General features: G+C 34.9%; 1 protein-coding gene across 1 annotated transcript; it reads right to left on the minus strand.

Annotated features, from left to right (window-relative positions):
- Positions 1-2,756: 2,756 nt before the first annotated feature.
- On the minus strand, positions 2,757-3,173 carry LOC124580844. The gene has a single exon (XM_047131286.1). It carries the CDS (start codon positions 3,171-3,173, stop codon positions 2,757-2,759), a length of 417 nt encoding a protein of 138 aa, XP_046987242.1.
- Positions 3,174-18,581: the final 15,408 nt, after the last annotated feature.

The raw sequence follows: 18,581 nt of genomic DNA on the forward strand, positions 1-18,581 counted from the left end.
ATCTTTGTACCAGTGAAAAGGTGAATGCAACAAGTATTAATGTCAGTGGTGTTGAGAAACAGCTGAAATTGTTAAACTGAACAAAGCTCCAGGGCCTGATGGCACCCCTTCAGATTCTATACTGAATTTATTAGCCCCTCTTCTACCTATAAACTATTACATATTCCTTGAAGAAAAAACCATGACCAGTTATTGGGAAAAAAAGCAAAAGTCATATGTCTGCAAGAAGGGTAGTAGAAGTGATCCACAAAACTGTCATCCACTATCCTTTACATTGGTTTGTTTTAGAATCTTATAACATATTCTGAGCTCAAACATAACAAGGTAAATTGAACAGAATGACATCCTCAATGCCAACCAGCATGGATTCCATACACATCGAGCATGTGAAACCCAACTTGCACTTTTCTCACAGGACATACTAAAAGCTTTGGATCAAGGCAGTCAGGTAGATGCAGTATTTGTTGATATCTGAAAAGCATTGGACTAAGTACCATACCTACGCCTATTGTCAAAGTATCATCATAAGGGATATCAAGTGAAATTTGTGACTGGATTGAGAACTTTTTGGTAGGGAGGACACAACATGTTATCTTTGATGGAAAGTCTTCATCAGATGAACAAGTAACTTCAGATGTGACCCGGGGAAGCATGTTGGGACCCTTGCTGTTAATGTTGTATATTAATGACCTTCCAGACAATATTAATAATAACATCAGCCTTTTTGCAGATGATGCAGATATATATAATGAAGTACTATCAGAAAGAAGCTGCATAAATACTCAGTCAGATCTTGTTAAGGTTTCAAATCAGTGCAAAATTTGCAGCTTGCTTTAATTGTTCAGAAATGTAAAATTGGGCACTTCACAAAACAAAAAAGCATAGAATCCTACAACAATAATATCAGTGAGCCACTGTCAGAATTCACCAACTCATACATATACCTGGTTTGTAGGGATATGAAATAGAATGATCACATTGGCTCAGTCATGGGTAAAGCAGGTGTTAAATTTTGGTTTATTGATAGCATACAGGGGAAATGCAGTCAGTCTACAAAGGAGATTGCTTACAAATAACCCAAGCCACAATTTATAGACTACTGCTCAAGTGTGTGGGACCTGTACCAAATAGGACTAAAAGGGGAAACTGAATGTATACAGAGAAGGGCAGAATGATGGTCACAGGTTTGTTTAATCCAGGGGAGAGTGTCACAGAGATATTGAAGGAACTGAACTGGAAGCTCTGGAAGAAATATGCAACTTACCCTTCAAAAATCTATTAACAATGTTTCAGGAACCAGCTCTAAATGATGACTCAAGAAATATACTACAATCCCTCACATATAGCTCACTTAGTGATCATGTGAATAAGATTACAATAATTACTGTACGCACAGAGGATTTCAAATAATTGTTCTTCCCGACCTCTAAACATCAATGGAAAGGGAAGAAACCCAAATAACTGGTACAGTGGGATGTACACTCTGCCATGCACCTCATGGTGATTTGCAGAGTATAGGTGTAGATGTACATACTGTAGAATGTGACCATAAAAATTAAAATGATGTATGGGTGATATAAAATTATTTTGATGCCTCATGTTGTAAACATGTTGAAATTGATTTGCTACAAATACATCATGGTACTATGCACAAAGTTAAATCAGTTCACAGATAAACATAAATGTTTAGATGTGGATGATATGATATTCTTCACTTCTCATTGTGGATAGTTTAAATGATTTCATTATTCAAGAGAGATGGTTTGAGCTACCCCAAAATATAATTCTCTAACCTATTACTGTTTAGAAGTTGCTGTGATACACTGCTTGCCATATGTTGATGCTATTAGCATTGTATGCTATCATTATTGCAAATTCCAGGCTGTTCCATTTATTTGCCCATGATCAATTTTTATTAATTTCCATTCTTAAAAATTTGACACAACTAGTTTCAGTCCTGGTTTTTGTGATGAATTTCTCCATCATTTAACTTTGTTTGGTTTGGTTTGATCTGCATTAACTGCGTTTTTCCCATTTTTATTTTTAACCCATTTGTATTAAATCTGTTATATAATTTTTGTGTTGTACTTATGAGAGTTTGCATAACGTAGATGCCTTTCTTCCTAGGCTAAAGGGCTTTCCTTCAGCATCCCTCAGTCTACCCTGAGGTTGCCACTGCAGCTTTTAGTGAATGGCCAATATTTCTTTTACCAACTGGTAATTTATTTCTTATGATATTTGACATCTTCTGTTCATCCATCCTGACTATGCTTTATCTTATGTACCCACCAGTTAATGGAGCCCACTTTACATCCTTTTCTAATCCTTTCACATCTCTCTGTATCTTGCAGTCTTTTCTGTAATCCTTCACAGAACTTTCATTTCCATAGTTTCGAAAAGTCTTTTTGTTCAGGATGTATCTGGTCTTGTCTCAGTTGTGTATGTCATAACTGGTCTCACTATTGTTTTGTGTATTCTTACCTTTGCAGCTTTTCCTATATTCCTGTTTTTCCAAGTAGTATCATTTAAAAAATCTGCCACATTATTTGCTTTGGTTACTTGTGCTCTGACTTCCTTTTCATAATTTCCACTTCTGGCCAGTTTAATACCAAGATATTTAAATGTTATTACCTGTGGAATAATTTTTACAGCCACTTCGAGGATGCATCTAGTTTGTTCTAGAGATGTGGTCATACATTTGGTTTTTGAGAGGATATGACCATATTTAGGTTTTTTGCTGTCACTTTAAGTGTATGTTAAAGTTTTTGCAGATTATCTTCACGGTTTGCCAGCAGAACTACATTGTCAGCAAAACAAATAATTTTTATTTCTTTGCCCACCATTCCATAGTGACTGCCAGCCAATACCTTCTTTATCACCTCATCCATGACTATATCAGAAAGTAGCAGGCTCAAAGAGTCACCTTGTCTAATACTACTATTAACTGCTGTGCAGCTAGTAAACCTGGAACCAATTTTTGCCTGGATGTGGTTAGTGGAATAAATATCTTCAATTGCTTTTATTAAATTGTAGAGCAGTTTTACCACATCTGTTAACCGAATCCTACTGAAAGCATTCTGAAAATCAATAAAACAAAGATGAGCTGGTATAATGTATTCAATGGACTTCTCCACTACCTGCCCATGAGTGAATAATGCACCTGTGCATGACATATCATATCTAAAACCATTCTACTCCTCTGTAAGGGTGGTAATGCTTCTTATTTTATTTCTTTTTTTTTTTTTTTTTTTTGTTATGAGTTTAAGAACTGAACTTGATAGATTTATTCTTCAACAGCTGTATGGGTATTTCTTATCTTCTTTTTTGTACATGAGAATTCAAATACTAGTTCTCCATTCTCTTGGAATTTCATTACCAGTTATAACATTATAAACCAGCTTGGTTAGTTGTTCAGTTAGTGGATATCTTCTATATTTCAGTAATTTGTTGCAGGTTCTATATTTCCCTGGAGACTCCCTATCTTTAACGGAATGACAGCTTCTTTTGTTATATTGATCAATGCTCTCTCTTCATTTTAGGATGATATTTTACCTTTATACAACTCTGTCAGTACTGTTACTTCCAATTATTATACGAGTGTCATCTATAAATAACTATGAGCTACAGTCATTATTAAGCAGTAGATCATTTATATAAAACAGAAATGGAATGCAACATAATACCAAACATTGGGGTTCTCCGTGAAAAATGGTTTTCAATTCTGAAGGATAATTTCCTTTCTGTGGTGGCATAATCACTCCTTGATACCATGCAGAAAAATTCTTGTACTAAATTTATGAATGATGATAGCGTCTGTGAATGTGCATCAGACAGATGTCTGGTCTGGATTGGAGGCAGAAGTATTCCTTTTTCATGCAGGGAATGAAACTACGGATAGCTCATAATTCTGTAGTGTCTCAACTCATAAACTATACACCTCACAATAGGTATTGCAAATTGACAGCCACTGACTGGGACCAAACTACTGCTTGTTTATCTTTGAGGTTGAGTTTGGATATTGTCCTGTTTTTGACACATATAAAACACCACTCATGTTACACTGACAATTCAAATACGGTTCTTTCTGGTGACAGTACAAGTAACATAACAGAAGTTAAGGGAAATAAACCAACGAATGATAAATTAATTTTTAGAAGTTATAATTGGCTATTTATTTTGTAAGTTGTTTTCTTATTTCTGTAGCCAGCCACTTAAACTACCAACATTATGCCTGCATCCTGTGGGTTGTATATGGGCTGGACCAAAGGCATTTCCTCATTATAGATGCTAGCTGCACCATCACCATGGCCCTACATTGGGTTCATCCCAGACTGCAAGAGCCTCTGATATTGTCATAGAAGATGTTCTGTATAGTTAAGCATTGTGCAGTATAGTTTTGCAAATATCACTGGGAACTGCTGTTTAACTCCCTGTGCCCATGCTGTTGTGCAAGGATATAAATCTATTAACTTAGAAAAACACATTTCATTCTGATATGAACTAGTCAGAACACAAAATTATCAATAAGCACTGGTAGCTGCTGTGTAAGAGCACAAGAGCACATGGGCACCCTAACTTTTGACTCCTTGCAAATCTATTGATTATGTTTCTTTGAATACTGTTAAACATAATGTAGATGCTGTAATCTAAAACATATGGCACTTAAATCCAACGTGCTGCTGCTCCTCTACACTCTGTTAAACTTGGCATCAAGGTTGTGAGCACACCTGCAGTTGTGCACATTTCAAGGATGCACAGCTCTCATGACATAATTGCCTTACGGGCCAAATACATATCGATTTGATAAACAATGTGCACGGTTCACAATGTGCACAGCTAGCCCTTGCTACTCAACTAGAAGTTTACATCAGTACCACCAGTTGGTAGCACACTGTGGGAGATTTTTATCCCCATTTGCCCGGCATAAGTCTTGCTAAATGATAGCATATTTGTCAGGTACACTAATTCACTCACAATATACAGTAGTAATATTAGATAAGATCTCAGTATAAGCTTAAGTTATACAGACAATAAACCTGTTTTGTGGGTTTCTGAATGAGTAGTAGTATATTAAGTTATGAATTTTATCATATAGTATTCCATTGGAGTCGCTGAGAATATTAATGGGCTAAAGTACATCACTGTCCATTGTGAGATTGTAGTATTTATTCATGCTTCTGAAATCTGTTGATTTTATGGTGAGTCAGGTTTATCTGTGCTGTATGCTCACACTGTGTATATGAAAATTCATGAAAAGCAGTATCACTGGTTTCTCTGATATTTACTTTAAATGTGGGATCAATGGTAGTGTGCTTTAGGCCCTTATGGATTTCAGTGCCTCATTTGATTTCTAGTCAAGTGATGATGTAGGTAGACATTGCTACTTGAGTTTAATCACTTCCACAAAAGGCACTTTGTGTTTGGGGTTGGTTATTTACTGTGCAGGAATTGGCTTTCATGTGCAGTGTAAACATGAACTACATTGACTCTATTTTAAATGCTAATGGAAAGCAAGGCTGTGAGATGGGTCGTGAGTTATGATTGGGTAGCTCAGTCGGTAGAGCACTTCCTCATGTAAGAAAAGACTCTGAGGTTGAATCTTGGTCCAGCACACTGCTTTCATCTGCCAGGAAGTTTCATATCAGTGCATGAACTGCTGCAGAGTGAAAATCTCATTCTGGGAACAGAAAAGTAAAGTACCAGGAAAAGTTAGGTTCCAGGGAACTAGGGCCTCTGAGAACAGATCCTTTGACTGACAGAGTGATGAAATCAGATAAGTGTGACTACAAACATAAACAAGGAAGTGTACAGTTAGCACAAGTTTCTGTGTGGATGCAGCATTAGAATATCTGATTTTCTGCCCAGAAGTGAATTCGTGGACTAATACATCTGTTAGGTATCTTATACATTTGTTCAAAAAATGGAAAAGATGAAAACTCCCACTTACACAAAAATTCAAAGTGGAGAGTTGCAAAAGCTTACACATTATTTTGTTATTGGCCTAAACTACACTTAATTATGTACAAAACAACAGAATTGCACAAAAATTCTTTCTTTTGTAACATAGGTTATGCATCTTATTATTATTATAATTATTATTATTACTTTTGTTATTATTATTATAAACTTTTTGATAAGCGTAAGTGTTATACAGCAGAAGCTATTATTTTCACTATCTCAAATTTATCAGAATCTAAAAATTTGCGAACACCCAGAATGTATACTGATGAGCCACCACTGTCAATAAGAACAGGGAACAGCAAAAGCTAAATACCTAAAACTAAATATTCCAGTTCCTGGGTGTTCAAAATGATAACTTCTATTGGGTGGTTTTGTTGACATGATCATTAGGAAGATAGCTGAGATTGTATGTTTCTATCAAATAACCTCATATGAAGTAGAAATATGGTTATTACACAGTGGTACGCTGTAACTGTAAGACTTTGGTTATATTCTTGAGTTTCAAGTTGGTAACTATTTAAAATTTTAGTTATACTACTAACAGCCTAATAAGACATTTGCTTCTGTGTGAGACTTGTGTTAATAGTCAATTAAAAATTTAAAATAATACTGACACTCATACATATAAAACTAGAGAAAGTTGGTGTGGACTACTTGTAAATTTAGAATACTGCTGTTTTAAAAACAAATTATAAGCTGTTTTAATAGACAACATCCTCACAGCCTTCAATACATTTATGAACGTGTTCAGTTTAAAATATCTGACATGTAGTCTTATTTTGGTCAAAAAATAGTATGATAAAAACAGCTAACCAGTTGCACAAATTTTATTACATGGACCTGGTTCTAATACTGACTATGGGTATCTTCATCAGAATAAGTTATAGTTACCTACAAAAGCTTTTTTAATCAACATAGGAGGATAAACAAACATTCCCAAATGCTTAGGTAGTGTATTAAAAACAGAATGGATATTACTTACATAGGTTTACATTGCACGGAGAGGCAGTGAAACTAAATGAGCTGAAGTGCTCAAGTCAAATTTGTAGAAGTTATCTTTTAAAGACAACATTAAGAATAAAAGCATAGTAAACTGCTAGAAATGATGACAGACTGAAAGATTTGTCAACTGATCACTACTATATGAAAACAGCACAATGTGCACCTCCTATATAAAGATGGGTAGGTTTTCAGAAAATTCTAATTCACACTTTGAAATCTCCAGTTTCCGTTCAGGTATCTATAAAATAACCTATGACACTTGTCTGGTTTATTATGCAGTTCTACTCAGAAGACCTATGGGTATTAGATGTAAAGAGAATTTATTCAGAAGAAAGAGTACTAATGTGCATAATACACCCTTTGCAGATCATTTGCTTATTACAGGCCTCAAACCCAAGGGAGCAATGCAGTCACTATCATCCATAAAGAAAGGAAAGGTTATAGACATGATATACTTGAAGAACTTAAATATTTTAAGCATATGCCTATTAATGATGGTCTCATTCTTACTGAACAGCTACAAATGTGAAATAAAAATTTCTTTAATGGCTTGAAACTGCATTTCCTACTTTTTGATATACTGTCATTCTTTGTCTGAAGGTCTTTATGCACAGTTCTCAAACACACAGTACTTAAACATTGTTTTCCTCTTCTTTTAATTGTTTTATTGTATTCCACAGATGTTATTCCTACTACGTTAAATTAAATTGATGTTGAGCACTTCGATGCTTTCTGCACTGGCCAGATGGCAGGTATCAACTGCTCTGTAATTTCCAGCATTTCCTGTATTTTTCATGTATTACCCATTTCTGTACTTCTGTTATTAAGCTTAGTTTCTTGTTATAACTATTTTCATTTATAATTTAACTTTTTTCGTAACTAGTGCTGCTATATGGCATTCATGCCCCATAGGTGATGCATGTGGTGCTGTTCCCATATAGCAGCATAATTTGTTGACAAATCTTTCAGTCTGGTGTTAGTCCTAGCAGTTTTCTATGTTTGTGGTTTTAATTTTGGCTTAACAGAATACCTTTTACTTATTTGACTTGAGCACTTCAGCTCACATGGTTTTATAATCTCTCCATGCAATCCAAACCTATGTAAGGAATATCCAGGTCAATGCAATACGATTTGTGCAACAGGTTGGCTGTTTGATCCTTAAGTGAAAACAATAAAAGTAAAGTATATTAAATTTATATGATGTACATGAATAGCCAGTTGTAGATGCATCAGTTGTTGTATTTGCCTCCTTTATGTTTCTCTATAATGGTTTCAAGCTTGTTTGAAAATATAGACCATGTTTAAAGTCTCCCATTTGAATTACAGATGGATTATTTTGTTTATTTACTTTGTTGATCATCCAGATGTTGCCCTCTGCTGCCCTTGATACGAAAACTCATAAATTGCTTCTGTGACTTTGGTACTAATTTGTAGCATTCACTGTTCATGTGCTGCTTATCCATTGCTTTAGTCATCTTAAAACTGTGTTTCAGACAATATCCTCAAATTGCAATATTAAGTTATCTACATTTTTTTTAAATTTATCTAGCAAGAGGAAAAATTTGGACAGTTGTGGTTCTGGTATGGTTCATCAGTATGTATTTCAATTTTTTTCTACCAGTTTAGGAATGAGAAAACCTCCTGAGGCATGTGCAAAAAGTTTTGATGCTTAAAATCATATTTACTGGGTTCCATTTTCAATGGTGAATTTTCCCTTATTATTCAAACACTCTTAGTACAGACTTCAATGAAATGGAGTAAAATGTTTCTCTGTATCTATTGATCCCTGACAAAGATGTAATTCATGCATTCAGAATAGTTCTATGATATTGTTCAAGGCTTGCAAGTTGTCCATTGCACTATATCCATTTCTAAGGTAGGCATTCTCCTATATTTGGTTAAAGTCAGTGTTTTTATACCTGTCAACAACTCAACACTTATGCTATTGGGTAACTTACTAATATTGTACATTATATCACCAACAGTAGAAGAGGGCACCAGAAATACTGACTGGATACAAATTGATAAGCAAACAAATATCATATATGGTAACTGAGATGACATAAAATGATGATTCAGATGGCAATGCTTAAAAATATGCTTAGCAGTAACTGTAAAACATGTAGCAACTATCTGACAAAAATAATTATTACTGAAAAGAAAAATAGGATTTTAAGTTGGATTCTACAAAAAATAACACACAAAAAGGTCTCCCAAATAACAACAATAAAACATTCTTTTGATGTTGCAGTCTTAATGGAGAAAAGTTAGGATAAAGTAAAATATGTGAATGACATAGATCATACCAAACAAATCTGAAATTTCTGGAGACCTTAATATAGAAACAAAACAAAAAACAGCTCTGAAACAGTATGTAACAACTAGAGGGAAACTTTAGGGCAGCAAAACAGTTGCCAAATAACTCAGTTATCACATACAGATTTCTCCCATATTTAAAGAACATTATGATCACATGGGTTACTAATCTAAACTTTCTCTCCAAAAAGTCCTCCACAACCGCACAAAATTCGGCAGTGTGGCTTTGCGTGTATGAGTGTTTTTCAGCATTAAACAGCCAAGTTCACTCTCATGGAATGAGAATTGGGAAAATTTTCATAGAAAAGTACATTCAAAACCCTTATACAAGTGTGCTTACATTGAACTAAAACACTCTTCTGTAAACTGCCTGGTGAAATTAAGAACACAAACTCTTTCAATTTGTTGAAAAATGAGTTCAAAAAGATTCCAATATCTTTTAGTTCTCTTACATTGTGGGACACATAAATTATTCATGTTCACACAAAGCTGCCATTTAGTTAAAAATGTAATTGAGTGATTTACTATGTCCTATGAGTCAAGAATATTTCTGGTACTGGTTGAGAGCAGCGGATTCTTTCTGTGATACATTAGGACACCACACGAATGTAGCGGAACTATTAGTGGTAAACCAAACAAGAATGGATAACCATGAAAATTAAAAAAGCAACAGAATAACTGATTATGTTCTATGAAAATTACTAGAAAGACAAAAGATAGGCCAGTCATAAGCCTTACAGGTGTTAGAAGAAAGCATTTATTACAAATTACCTCATCAAGCAAAAAATTTGACGATTGCCAAACAATTTTTTTCCAAATCAGGAGTTCTGGCTGCTTTCAGCCAATGTATTTTCAACTGCCTTGTTTACACAAAGACAAATCATGAGTACTACAGAAAGAGTCACGAAGTTCTGCAATACAGCACTCCCTACAAAGACGGTATAGACAGTCCAAGATGTTGATTAACTAAGATGCAGAACAGATTCCCAATGGTGGCCCTAAAATTATTCAGTGCTCTACCTAAGGATACAGTCACTACCAACTGAACAATTTAGGACTAAAATTATGTTTATACTAAAAGAGAAACCTCTATATAGTAGAGAAGAATACTTCTCTGGTGACAGAACAATGTCAACCTGAGCTGCAACTCCGTACCAATGGTAGCAGCAACTACTCTGCTATTTTATTACATGATTGTCTTATTATTGTAATGTATATTGTAATCTATCTCTTAAATATATATTTTATAGTACCCACTTTAGTATCATAGTTTACACCACAATTTATTGTTAATTTTAATGTGGTGATATTATTGTAACATTAACACTGCATGTTTAGCCATGGCGGGTGAATGGCAAAGAACTTGTAATAAAGGCAGTAATTTAATAATAAAGTGATAAACAGAAGCAAATGCTAGTCCTCAGAAATTTGAAATACAAGCTTTTTCTAACATTCCTAAAACAGTCTGGAATTACATAAATTAGAACATAAAAGAGTTATGCATCTTAAAGTTTAAAAATCTAAAATTGATGAGGGGGGGGGGGGGGGGAAGAGGTGATAGATCCACAACAGGTGTGCAATAGCTTGAATCAGCAGTATACATCTGTATTGAAGAACCTTACAAAACAAAACATAACAATACCAAAAAGTGTTAAAAGTCCCAAAAGGGTGGCTGAGAGTTTATACCTGTTCTCTACAGTAGAACTGAAAGTTTCAAAAATAATCAGATCACTAAAAACTAAAAATACAAAGGACTGGGATGGCAACAAAGGAAAAATGGTAAAACACTGTGCTCTATATATTGCAAACTGTATGACATTCTTGATAAACAATCATGGATATTCCTGGATGGAGCACTATATAAAATGAGGGAAAGGCAAACACCTATATTGGATCGAGGTGTGTAGCACAGGAAACCATGGGCATAGGAGTGTGTGTTTGGATCTCTCTCTCTCTCTCTCTCTCTCTCTCTCTCTCTCTCTCTCTCTCTGTGTGTGTGTGTGTGTGTGTGTGTGTGTGTGTGTGTGTGTGAGTGTATGTGTGTATTTACTAATTTACTACTGCTAGAAAGAGAGGAAAGAGAGCTAGTACAGTTAGTATGAATGCTGTTATCTGTTACGATTTTGTGTGCTCCAAGCATAGATAAACTATAGGCAAGTGTCAGAATTTCCCTTATTTTACACACTCTTCATAAATTTAGTACTGAAGCAATGAGTATTTTCAAAAGATGTTGAAAAATGAATAAGGCTGTGCCAGAGTATAAAGGAGGGGGTAAAGGAGAAGCAGGAAACTATAGACATGCAACAATCATAATTGTTCTGCCTGAGATGGTGAAACAGTGATCTTCACAGAGAAACTTAACATCTTAAATGATGCATTACATGGGTTCAGAAAGAGGAGACTTACTAAGACTGGAGTGGTAAAGTTCATAACACACATAACTGACATCCTGGGTGATCAAAGGAGGGTATCTGGTGTACACCTGTGCAAAGTTTCTCACTGTGTCTGTCATAGAATTCTTCTAGAGAAACTAGACTGCTGTGACATATGTGGGAAAGCTGTGGATATCATAAAAAACCTCAGTTGACAATGGGCCATAGTGTGTTGAAATAAAGCAAAACCCAGAAATGCTGAGAAAAGTATCTACTGAGATTTTCTGCAATTAAATATGGAGTAGCTTAGGATTCAACCCTTTACCTTGTATATAAGTGGTACATCTGTAGCAGTGAATGAAAGAGTGACTATGTGTGCCAACTACACTACCTTACTAGTATGTAGAGTCTCAGTAAAATGACTGGGAAAAATTTCCAGTGAAAGCAAATGGCACAAAAGTATTATGGAGAAAACGATTTATTGATCAATAGGAAGAAAACAACATGTTCAAAATTTGAAACAAACAGAACTAATAGCTCAGAGGATTTTATTCTCAGCATGGGTGTTGCAGATTTAGATGAAGTTGACTGCAATAGGTTACTGGGAATAGAGGACAAGAAATGTTATTAAACTTGTACTATAGACATATTTTCCCCACACATATTGTACTGCACACCAATATGGGGAGGAGCAGCAGATGTACACATTCAGATATCTTCAAAACTCCACAAGAAAGCCATCAGATGTATAGTAACACTAACATCAAGGGAATCCTGCAAAAATAATTTCCATGACCGCAACACAAGAATCAGAGAAAATGTACATGTAGCAAAAGGCTGAAAATGACAGGTCGGGACCCTACATATGCAACCAGCCTATCATATAAGATACTGTCACTTAGCGTAGAGAGCATAAAGGGAGGGAGCACCTTCAAAATATTACTTAAGAAACATCTCATCACTGGTTGTTGGTGTAAGCTGAATGACTCCCTGCAGGCAAATTCATGGAACTAAGGTAGATTTAAAATTAGGAGTAAAACAAAGTACTTCTTTTTTGATGTGACAACTAACTTAATGACAGAAGGAAAATGGAGGACCAAGTTAATGCTGAAAATACAGAAGAGAATGAATAGACGAAGCGGAAAATTGTGTTTCCAAGTCTGTGTATTGCTAATTTAATTTCAAAACATTTTCAGTATGTAGAAATATTTTCTGCAGAAAGGGTATATATATGACTTAAAAAATTGTTTTTAATTTTGTGACTGTCCTAGTAATTTCTGCCGTATGCCATAAATATATGACTTTGTTGACTTTTTGTGTAAATTAATGCAGGCTGTTAGCGTTAATTATTCCTGTGTGCTGCTAAGAATTTTTGCTGTAGTATCTGCAATAGCTGGCTACTGCTGATTACCTGTTATCATTATCAGTATTCAAATATTTTGTTTTAATATGTCAGTGATAAATTTGTAAGCAATTTTGTTCAATATGTATAAAAGTAGCAATATGGTATGTCTAATATCAGTGTAAAATATGATATATGGATAAAAATAAATTAAACTGAATTAAACTAAATGTAGCAAGCTGTCAAAGTAAGCTTGGGGGAAGAACAATAGCTGTGCGATACAAAATATATGATATGATGTTAGTTTCTTACTGTGTGTACATGCACGTACCTCAAATAGTTTTATACACTACTATTTTCACTATGAGCCATCTGCCATTTGGAATAATTTCTACGCAAACAACTACATGTATGTCCACACTCTGCAAACTACTGTGAAGTGCATTGCAGAGGGTACATCACATTGTAGAAGTTGCTAGGGCTTCTTCCAATTTCATTCACATATAGAGCATGGGAAGAATGACTGCTTAAACATCCCTGTGTAATTAGTCTCATCTTGTCCTCACAATCGCTACAGGAGTGTTATTTAGGGGGTTGTTGTATATTCCCTGATTGTTCAATTGTAACTGTTTTATTCAAAATTTGTAAGTAGACTTCCTCAAGATAGATTGAGTCTGTTCAGTTTTTTCACCATCTCTCCCATGTGTCAAATGAACCTCTGGCATCTCATGCTGCCCTTCTTTGTATACATTCAGTTATTCATGTTAGTCATGTTTGGTATTGATCCCTCTCACTTATGTGATATTCTAAGATATGTTCTACAAGTGTTTTGTAGAGTTATAGCATTTCCATAGTATTCTACCTATAAACCAAAGTTTGCCACCTCCATTATGTGTGACAGATCCTATGTGACGAAATCATTTCACATCCCAACAAACTGTAATACTCAGGTGTTTGTATGAGTTGACTGATTCCAACTGTGACTCACTGAGACTATAGTCATCAGATATTAAATTTCTTCCCTTTGTGAAGAGCAAATTTCGTACATCTGATCATTTAAAGCAAGTTGGTAATCTTTGTACACTATGAAGTCTTACCAAGATATGACTGAAAATGTGTGCAGTTTTTGAAAGACAGTACTTTGTGACAGGAAAAGTACATCATCTTACAGAAAGTCTGAGGTTGTTAAAAATATTGTGGACAACGTCTTTAACATACAATAAGAACAGCAATGGTTCCAATACACTTTCCTGAGGCACACCTGAAATTACTTCTACATCTATCAACGACTTTTCATCAGATATAACAAGCTACATCGACACTACTAAAAATTCCCCAGTCCAGTCACAAATTTTTCCTTTTCTGGGAAAACTTATCCTGAAAGCTACGCAATGTATAATACTAAGATCCTATCCTCTTTCTGAGCTCAACATCTTGCTTGTTTTAGAGGGCTGCTCACTCAGCTTTACAGGATAGCAATTGGGAATTTGCGGTGCACAAAATGGTCATGATTGCAGCTGATAGCGTGTGTAATGTTATGAAACTATCTGCATGTAGTGTGTGCAGTGACTCTGAGTAATAAGTGAATGAACAGTGTAGCATTAGCCTTTTATGATTATCAAATAACTTATTTGTAAAACTATATTTTACACTAGGGGTAAACTAAATGAGGTGGCAGTCTTATAAATAGAGTGGTTTAGTATTCAGTATGGTTAAGGTTCCAGTTTTCATGCACTCACCACAATTTAGGTTTTCCATGGTTTCCCCAAGTTATTTCGGTGAAATGCTGGGATGGTTTCTACTATAACGTCACAGTCCCAGCCTCATCATGTAGCCTGTAAATGTCTATATATCTGAATTACTTTGTTTTTGTTGTTCTTAAATTGTAATACCAAGACATATCCAACACCAATGTAAAAGAGATCTATGGATACATAATAATACTGCTACCACAACTACTATTATTATTACTACTACTAAATACCACAAAATTTAAAGAAACATTCTGTAGATTGTTATCTCTGCTGTTGTTGTGTTGTCTTCCTACTACACTGATTAAAAATGGTGTCTATCCTTCATAACATTGTATTGTATTATCCTTTGTGTGACTGATGGACAGTGCAAAATATGACACCACCTTAGTCATGGGAAATTACAAATTATTCCATTTTCTGTGGTGGCAATAATGCTCTTTGGCACCAACACAGTAGCTTTGTATATTGTAGTTGTTCATCAGTATAGTCGGGATGGTCAATATGAGACTTTCTTTTCTTTTGTTATGTTCTGAATTTCAGTATACAAGTTTTTCAGATGTTAATGGTGGGCTGACCATGCTTTATTGGTGCTTAGGAATAAATTTATCTTCATGTTTTACCACATTACAATTTCCAATTTTCAAGAGGTACATTTCATGCTCACTCTAGTTGGTCTTAGAGCCTCAAGTACATAAACAGCTGAGTGAATAAACATAACAACTGCCTTCCAAATTTAGGCTTTCAGGTTTTCAAATCTCGTATGATGCACTCTCCAACAATGTTTTTCTTTCTCATCCCTTATGATAAGTCTCCCCTGACCCTTAGTTCTGGGTGACTTTCCTGAAATCTACCCCTTTTCCTACACCTCTCCAGTCCTTTTCCTTCACCCTTCTTCCTTCCCCTTCAACCATTCTGCCTGAAGAAGGAGCCACTGGCTCTGAAAGCTTGCCAACTGTAACAGTCTTTTAGGCGTGTTTCAGCAGTAGTAGTAGTAATAGTAATAGTAGCTTTATTCATCTGTAGATCTCTTTTTACAAGGATATAGGACATATCAAAGTATTTAGAAATTTAGATCAATTTAAAATAAGCTAATTCATACACACATATATTTAGAGACTTCTAGATAGAGAGAACCATTAGATTTACTCCTGGTATACAATACTTTTTTTACAAATAACTTATTAAATAATGTAATTCCACACTGTTTACTCATATCTCACCATCAGTCAATGCACACACTATTCACACATTGTTTCATACCACTTGACTTCACTACACACACACAAACACAAATGCACACACACACGCACGCTCACACACACACACACACACACACACACACACACACACACACACACACACTGGTGATCTCTGGGCCATTTTCTGTACCGCAACTTCCTATTTGCTATCCTGAGAAACTGAATCAGTATCCTTCTATAATGAGTGAGATGTTGAGCTCAGAAAGAGGAAGAGGTGTTAGTATTGTGTTATGCATAGCTTGGGGGTAAGTACTGTATTTCTAGAAAGGAAAAAAAAGAAGGAAAAAAACATAAATTGAAGGTGTTATGTGGAATGTTGGATTATTATTATTCTTTATTTGTATAACATTTTTTTTATCAAACCCCTACTCTGTTTTATCTAAGTAATCGCTCAATGTATAAAATGTATGGCATAACAAATTCTTTTTAGCTGCCTTTTTAAGTAAGTATATTTTTCAATTTCTTTAATGTCTTTTTGTAATTTATTGTACAGTTTAGTTCCTTGGTAGAAAATGTGGTTTTGAGTTTTATGTTTATTTTTTCTTAGTAAATGTAAGTTGAGTCTATCTCTTGTTGCATGGTCATGGACAGCGCTGTTTTTGCAGTAATTACCAATGTTATTTTTGATGTGTACTACTGACTGGGAAATGTATTCACATTGAGCAGTTAAAATCCCCAGTGTTTTGAACAGACCTTTACAATGAGCTTGACTAGTATTTTTGGTTATTATTCTTATTGTGTTCATATGTTCCCCAAAAAAGGATGCCTTACCTAAAAGTTGGGTGTACATATGAATAATATGTAAGTAAAAGACAATGCATGTTACATACTGACACGTTCCACATCATTACAAAGTGTCATATTCATGATGTATGGAACAAGTACTAATCTAATCTAATCTGATAGGATTCTAGGGGCATAACATGCTAATGACTTTCTGTTTGCAGGTACCTTTGTGTGTTGACATCACTTCAACTGAGAATCGATATTCAATCCTAGAAATTTTGCATTTTTACACAGTCTATAGAGGTGCCATCTACATTTTATTGAACATTGTAATTTTTCCTCTTCAAACTAAAAATTCATGGCATTAGTTTTCTTTATGTTCAATGTCACTTTATTGCTTACTGACCAATCATAAACTTCCTTGAGAGTTACATTTGCCTTCTCGGCAAGGTGTTCTCTTGTTTTCTCAGTGACTATAATATTGCTGTCATCAGAAAGTCATTGATGTATATAAGGAACAGTATTGGTCCTAATATGCTGCTTTGTGGAATCCCTATATTAATGTATTTTGATTCTGATAAATGGTTTTCTGAATTTTTAGATCTATTTGAAGTATGTGTTATCTCTAATCTTTGCCCTACCTGTTAGGTATGTTCGAAACCAGTCATTAGCTACCTCTCTTATTCCTTTTTTGCTTCTAATTTATTTAATAGAATCTTGTGGTCGACTGTGTCAAACGCCTTAGAAAGATCCAAAAATATGCCTGTGGCACACTCATCTTTATCAAGAGCTTCACGTACAACTTTTGCGAATTCTACTTTGGCTGACTCCACATTTTTGCCACTTCAGAAACGAAACTGTGATTCGCATAAAAGATTGTATTCATTCACGTAATTCATTAATCTGTCTTTCATAATTGCTTCTATTATTTTTGAGAATGCTGACAGCAGGGAAATGGGCCAGTATTGTTCTATGTCTTCTGCATTACCTCTCTTAAGGAAAGGTACAACTATTGCCTGTTTTAACTGCTCTGGAAATGTCCCTGATGTGAAAGATTCATTTATTATATTTGTTAAGGGCCTTTTATAATCCCCATGCGTTGTTTCAGTACACACATTGGTACTTCATCTCAGCCTATTGAGTTTTTATTTTTTAGTTTTGGAACAGTTTTATTGACTTCATTCTCTGTGGTTGTAAGTAACACCATTGTATTTAGTGCAACATTATTTACAGGTGTTATATTTGTTTTGGGAACTTTTTGCTGTAACGTCTCTGCAATACTTGAAAAATGCTCGTTTACATAGTTTGCTAAATGTTGTGAATCATTTATTACCTGATCCCCCTCCCTTAGCAGTATGTTATTCTGCTTTGTTTGCCTTTCCCCATTTTCTTTTTTATAACATCCCAGACTGCTTTGCTTTTATGCTCGGCATTATATATTATTTTGCCATTAAATGACTTTTTTGCAGTAATCAGCACCTTCCTATAGATCTTTTTGTATCTACGATATAAATTTAAGAATTCTGGGTCATTGCGAATCATTTTCATGGAACTGAGGTGTTTCAGTGATTGGGAGGACGTCTAAATACCTGCATTTATGCATCTGTTTTTGTGAGGTGTTGACACAGACATGCATACTTTTGGAAATGCCTTTATAAAGTTCAGTTTAAACAATGTGGAGAATTTAGAGAATTTCATATTCACATTGGTTTCCTTATACGCTTCATCCCAGCTTTGTTTTTCTAGCTCTTTTGAAAAATCTTTTATTTTGATTTCTGATGCATGTCATTTGTAGGCTTATAGTTTAGGGAATGATTCAATGCCTCATTTTACTGTTGTTATTTGACAG

Source organism: Schistocerca americana, unplaced genomic scaffold, assembly GCF_021461395.2.
Source record: "Schistocerca americana isolate TAMUIC-IGC-003095 unplaced genomic scaffold, iqSchAmer2.1 HiC_scaffold_36, whole genome shotgun sequence".
In the NCBI taxonomy this organism is placed as follows: Eukaryota; Metazoa; Arthropoda; class Insecta; order Orthoptera; family Acrididae; genus Schistocerca; species Schistocerca americana.